The sequence below is a fragment of the Chiloscyllium plagiosum genome, chromosome 22 (assembly GCF_004010195.1).
Source record: "Chiloscyllium plagiosum isolate BGI_BamShark_2017 chromosome 22, ASM401019v2, whole genome shotgun sequence".
Taxonomy (NCBI): Eukaryota; Metazoa; Chordata; class Chondrichthyes; order Orectolobiformes; family Hemiscylliidae; genus Chiloscyllium; species Chiloscyllium plagiosum.
In genome coordinates, this window is record NC_057731.1 from 17,951,831 (window position 1) to 17,958,738 (window position 6,908).

The 6,908-nt window shown below is 40.7% G+C and overlaps 1 protein-coding gene across 2 annotated transcripts in view; it reads left to right on the top strand.

The window, feature by feature from the left end:
• dntt (deoxynucleotidyltransferase, terminal) overlaps positions 1–6,908 on the top strand; it is a 233,541-nt gene that overhangs the window by 66,526 nt on the left and 160,107 nt on the right. For both annotated transcript variants that reach the window (XM_043712524.1, XM_043712525.1), the window contains exon 7: positions 4,139–4,271. In XM_043712524.1, the coding sequence (XP_043568459.1) occupies positions 4,139–4,271 (133 nt within the window). The remainder of the gene's footprint in view (positions 1–4,138; positions 4,272–6,908) is intronic.

Below are 6,908 nucleotides of genomic sequence, written 5' to 3' on the forward strand. Positions count from 1 at the left end.
TGAATTCACAGGATTCTGTGAGCTATGTTAATGCAGTCACCTATCTATCAATCTGCTCTTTTTCGCCTTGCACTGTAAATTTGAACACACATTTTTGTGCTATATTCAATTCAGTTTCAAAACTTGCCTTCAAGGCTTTTGAAATTTCTGCGCCGAGCTCTTGTGGTTCTTTCTTAACCTCGTGCTGCATGGTTTTGCAACCTCTGGCTGTTCTGATCTCCAGTCTGTCCGTCAATACAGATGATCAGTTTTTTCAGGCTAACGAAATAACGCTGCCCACCACAATGAGAGTTTGCAAAATTCTAATGCAGTGTAAGCATATGTGTCACTCGTGGAAATAATAGGCAACAAAATGTAACCTTGTAATCAGAGTTTAGTGACTGCCATTTGGGTTGCTTCTACTGCGACTAATAAGGTACTCTAATCTATAGAAAACTACACTGAAATACTGCTGCTTTTTGACAAATCTATTCAATAATCAGAACTCTTTTTTTCATTCGCCACTTTGACATCGTAGGAACTGCACATACAGACATGGGAAGTGTGCCCTCTGCAGTTGCCATGTCACCAAACACAGCCAGGAAACTATGGGTTGTACTAATTTGTATGGAATTGGAACTAGGATTTTGGAATTTAGTGAAATTCTTGGAATTAGTCCATCATATATTACATCTATTATTGACACAAGTGCAATCTCTTCCAAGGCTGACTGGCAATAATGAATTTTAACACATCTGGACATGAATTTCCAGATTTGTGCATTCAGCTTGGAATTTTTAGGATTCTTGTCTGAATGATAAACCAATATCGTCAAATTTATTCCTCAACTCTGTTTCCATAAGACCATAAGACCATAAGACATAGGAGTGGAAGTAAGGCCATTCGGCCCATCGAGTCCACTCCGCCATTCAATCATGGCTGATGCGCATTTCAGCTCCACTTACCAGCGTTCACCCCGTAGCCCTTAATTCCTCTAGACAACAAGAATCTATCCTCCACTTACCAGCGTTCACCCCGTAGCCCTTAATTCCTCTAGACAACAAGAATCTATCATTCTTGGCCTTGAAGACATTTAGTGTCCCGGCTTCCACTGCACTCCGTGGCAATGAATTCCACAGGCCCACCACTCTCTGGCTGAAGAAATGTCTCCGCATTTCTGTTCTGAAATGACCCCCTCTAATTCTAAGGCTGTGTCCACGGGTCCTAGTCTCCTCGTCTAACGGAAACAATTTCCTAGCATCCACCTTTTCCAAGCCATGTATTATTTTGTACGTCTCTATTAAGTCTCCCCTTAATCTTCTAAACTCCAACGAATACAATCCCAGTATCCTCAGCCGTTCCTCATATGTTAGACCTGTCATTCCAGGGATCATCCGTGTGAATCTCCGCTGGACACGTTCCAGTGCCAGTATGTCCTTCCTGAGGTGTGGGGACCAAAACTGGACACAGTACTCCAAATGGGGCCTAACCAGAGCTTTATAAAGTCTTAGTAGTACATCTCTGCTTTTATATTCCAACCCTCTTGAGATAAGAGACAACATTGCATTCGCTTTCTTAATCACAGACTCAACCTGCATGTTTACCTTTAGAGAATCCTCGACTAGCACTCCCAGATCCCTCTGTACTTTGGCTTTATGAATTTTCTCACCATCTCTGTTTTTATATTCCAACCCTCTTGAGATAAGAGACAACATTGCATTCGCTTTCTTAATCACGGGCTCAACCTGCATGTTTACCTTTAGAGAATCCTGGACTAGCACTCCCAGATCCCTTTGTGCTTTGGCTTTATTAATTTTCTCACCATTTAGAAAGTAGTCTATGTTTTTATTCTTTTTGCCAAAGTGCAAGACCTCGCACTTGCTCATGTTAAATTCCATCAGCCATTTCCTGGACCACTCTCCCCACCTGTCTAGATCCTTCTGTAGCCTCCCCACTTCCTCAGTACTACCTGCCTGTGCACCTAACTTCGTATCATCGGCAAACTTTGCTAGAATTCCCCCGGTTCCCTCATCCAAATCATTAATATATATTGCGAACAGCTGTGGCCCCAGCACCGAACCCTGCGGGGCACCGCTCGTCACCGGCTGCCATTCTGATAAAGGACCTTTTATCCCACCTCTCTGCCTTCTGTTAGACAGCCAATCCTCAGTCCATCCCAGCAGCTCACCTCGAACACCATGGGCCCTCACCTTGCTCAGCAGCCTCCCGTGTGGCACCTTATCAAAGGCCTTTTGAAAGTCTAGATAGACCCCATCCACTGGGTTTCCCTGGTCTAACCTACTTGTTACCTCTTCAAAAAATTCCAACAGGTTTGTCAGGCATGACCTCCCTTTACTAAATCCATGTTGACTTGTTCTAATCAGACTCTGCTCTTCCAAGAATTTAGAAACCTCATCCTTAATGATAGATTCTAGTATTTTACAAGCAACCGAGGTTAAGCTGATTGGCCTATAATTTTCCATCTTTTGCCTTGATCCTTTCTTGAACAAGGGGGTTACAACAGCCATCTTCCAATTATCCGGGACCTTTCCTGACTCCAGTGACTCTTGAAAGATCTCAACCAATGCCTCTGCTATTTCCTCAGCCACCTCTCTCAGAAGTCTAGGGTGTATCCCATCGGGGCCAGGAGATTTATCAATTTTAAGACTTTTTAACTTTTCTAGCACTATCTCTTTCGTAATGGCAACCATATTCAACTCAGCCCCGTGACACCCTTTAATTTTTGGGATATTACTCATGTCTTCCACTGTGAAAACTTATGCAAAGTACTTGTTAAGTTCTCCTGCTATTTCCTTATCTCCCATCACTCGGCTTCCTGCATCAGTTTGAAGTGGCCCAATGTCTACTTTTGCCTGTCGTTTGTTTCTTATGTACTGAAAGAAACTTTTACTATTATTTCTAATATTACTGGCTAGCCTACCTTCATATTTGATCCTCTCCTTTCTTATTACACTCTTTGTTATCCTCTGTTTGCTTTTGTATCCTTCCCAATCTTCTGATTTCCCACTGTTCTTTGCCACTTTATAGGATCTCTCTTTTTCTTTAATACATTTCCTGACTTCCTTTGTCAGCCAAGGTTGTCTAATCCCTTCCCGGTTAATCTTTCTTTTCTTGGGAATGAATCTCTGTACAGTGTCCTCAATTATACCTATAAACTCCTGCCATTTTTGCTCTACTGTCTTCCCGGTTAGCCTCTGCTTCCAGTCTATTTTAGTCAGTTCCTCTCTCATGCTCTCATAATTACCTTTATTCAACTGTAACACCATTACATCCGATTTTGCCTTCTCCCTTTCAAACTGCAGACTGAACTCTATCATATTATGGTCGCTACTTCCTAAGGGTTCCCTTACTTTTAAGATCTTTTATAGAGTCTGGTTCATTGCAAAGCACTAGGTCCAGAATAGCCTGCTCTCTTGTGGGCTCCATGACAAGCTGTTCCAAAAAGCCATCCTGTAAGCATTCCATGAATTCCCTTTCTTTAGATCCACTAGCAACATTATTTACCCAGTCCACCTACATATTGAAGTCTCCCATGATCAATGTAACCTTGCCTTTCTGATATGCCTTCTCTATTTCCCGGTACATGTTGCGTCCCTGGTCCTGACCACTGTTAGGAGGTCTATACGCAACTCCAATTATGTTTTATTTGCCTTTGTGGTTCCTCAATTCCACCCACACAGACTCCACATCATCCGACGCTATGTCATTCAATACCATAGATTTAATTTTGTTCTTAACTAACAAGGCAACCCCACCCCCTCTGCCCACCTCTCTGTCTTTTCGATAAGTTGAAAAACCATGGAGGTTTAACTGCCAGTCCTGACCCCCCTGTAACCAAGTCTCTGTGATGCCTACTACATCATAATCATTCACTATTATCTGTGCCATTAGTTCATCGGCTTTGTTATGAATGCTACGAGCATTCAGGTAAAGTGCCTTAATGCTAACTTCCTTATCATTATTTGTTTGTTTCCCTATGCATTCTAGTCTGCTTGAGGATGTCTTCTCCTATGATGATGTAAAATAAAACTACACAGAGTCTAAAACTTAAGGGTTGATGTTTTTGACTTTAACTATGGCTTAACTTTCCAGTTGCAGCCACACACTAAAGTGCTTAACAAAACTTTTCCCTCTTTAGGTTTTTTGTACTACGAAGACATCAATAATGCTGTAACAAGATCAGAGGCAGAAGCTGTAGCTCAAATTATAGAAACCACCATCCATAACTACAGACCTGATGTCAATGTGACTTTAACTGGAGGGTTTAGAAGGTAAGTAATATGGAGACATGTTAACAAGTCCTAATCATATTATTTTTCTGTGTGATTCTGTTATGAACTTTATTTCTTTGCAACTGCAAAGTTACCTGAGCAATTTGATAGACTGATGTTGCATACATTAGTTTGTGAATCATAACTTTGATTGCTCAGATTTTACTGGATAGCGACTTGCTATCAGTTCATATTGTTTTGAAATGATATTTGATTGCCAGTTTAAGGACTGGGTATCTTGTTTTCAGCTAATCACTGATTTTCAATGTTCGGTTGTATGTTGCTTATAAGTGGGGTTGCTTTTCAAAGGCAAGCAATAGCTGAACACTAGACAGAGTATTAATTATGTAGCAATGCTGGATTTTATATATTGTAAATATTTGTTTCAAATATTACCATCCATGCAAAACACAACTAAATTATTTCCACTAATGCATTAGAAATCAATTGCTCTTGTAAAATTTACTGTATAGAACAAGATCACATTTCACATTGTGTAGGAGGAAAATGTATTCACACTTTTAGATAATGTCCTGACACCAATTAAAATGTATCCATATTCAAGTTTTTTAAAACTTTATGAAATAAATAATTCTGTTTATCTGTGTAATTTTGAGCCTATTTCATGGGATTGCACTAATATTTTGATACTTTTGTGGGCTTAGCTTTTTTTTTGATGAACAAAATTTGCCATGGTTGTTGATCTAAGAAATCGGATATGCTGAATTCTTCAATGTGAATAATGCAACACTTAAGAGTCTGAGAAACTCAGTATTGAATCTTATGTTGCTAGTTTATATCTTTGTAAATTATTGAAAAGATGTATGCGAACCAACACAGTTTTGATTCAGCATTGAGCAGTATCATTATGTAAACTGACCAAGGCATTATTATTTAATGCATGTTATTGAATTTTTCACTATTAATTATAGGTAATACAATGCTATAACTCTTAAGCAATGTAGTGAGAGAACCAACAATTGAAGCTGTTGCAGTGTTAAGCAAACATTCTAGGTACCCTGCCAGGAATGGTGCCTTGCCAAAGGGAATTATTAACTGACAGCATTGAGTTAAATAACTTATTTCCGCCATTTGCTTGTGAGAACACTGAAGACCTATGCCATTTATGTATGCTCAAGAGCAGTCAGAAAACTCACTTTCCCACTGCTGCCATTTTTAATGTATTGAAACTATTATGACAAGCTGAATAGAAGTTCCAACTTTATGTTTACTTTCATGACTTACAAACCTCATCCTCTTCTCTCCCCAAGGGCAGTATTCCCACCCCTAGGCTTATTCTAGAAAAGAAAATCATTCCTTTGGGAGAAGATGAGGCAAATAAAGACTGATGACTTATTTTAGCTCACAAACTTTGTACATAACCTCAGTTATTTTGTTACATTGGGTGGAATCTTACCTTTTGTGGTATAGTTTGACCATTGGCGAGAGAAGTGAAAAAATCAGGAAAGAGTGAAAAAAATTAGATGTTAATGTTGAGGTTTAGCAGCTCCTCAACACTTTAATGTAACTTTAGCATCATGCCCTTGAATGGTGTCTCACTTATTTCCATGCGGTTGCATCTCATTAAATCCCTAATGCACTTTATTGATATCCACAGAGTGGAGAAGATCATCGACATTTTTCCAAGACTGTTAGGCATTTCCCTACATTGTTGAGTCTCCGTTGACCTGGGTGGTAGCAAACTGGCAGGGTTCGATGTCTTGGCATCCTCTGCTGGTGGGGGCGATTCCAACTGTGCTGGGCATCTTCGACTGCCAGTCCTTGATTAGGGGCAGAACAGCCTTTTAAACATAGCGTCGGCACCAGGAATCCTGGGATATCCTGGTAGTGGTGAGTACTATTCATATGCAGCCCACTTGCAGTGGTAAACATAGCAATTGGGAAAAAAACGAATCACAAAAGGACCCACATCAGTCTCCTTGATTCAGTCGTAGAATCATAAAACCCCTACAGTGACGAAAGAGACTATTCGGGCCATCAGGTTTGCACCAACCTTCCGACAAGCATCCCATTCAAATCCAGCCCGCCACCCTATACAGTAACCCTGCATTTCTCATGGCTGATCCATCTAGTCTACACATCCCTAGACACTATGCAATTTAGCATGACCAATCCACCTAACATTTTTGGACTGCAGTAGGCAACTGGAGCACCTGGAGGAAACCCACAAAGATATAGAAAAACGTGCAAACTTCACACAGTCACCCAAGGCTGGAATTGAACCCTGGGCCCCTGGTGTTGTGAGGCAGTAATGCTAACCACTGAGCCATCATGCTGCCAAAGAGTGAAAGGGGCCTGATGTGTGGTTGTCAGAGGCTGACAATGGATTTAGCTTATTAATGAATCAATTAACATCCATTGGCTCCTACCCAATAATTCAGTAGTACCTGAGGAATGAATAGTGTCCTCATGGCCTGTTGAATTTACTGTCCTATTTCTAGAGGTGTCCATTATGATCAGGCAATCTGCTGAAAATCACATCTGTATACCCTTGCTTGCAAATCCCCCATCCCACCCACAAGCCCCACTCTGCATTCCATCTTCACTCACCTTCTGAAGGGCCCTTCTATTTTGCCTTCTCCATAGAACTGAGGGGCTTCCTCACTGTGCATTGAA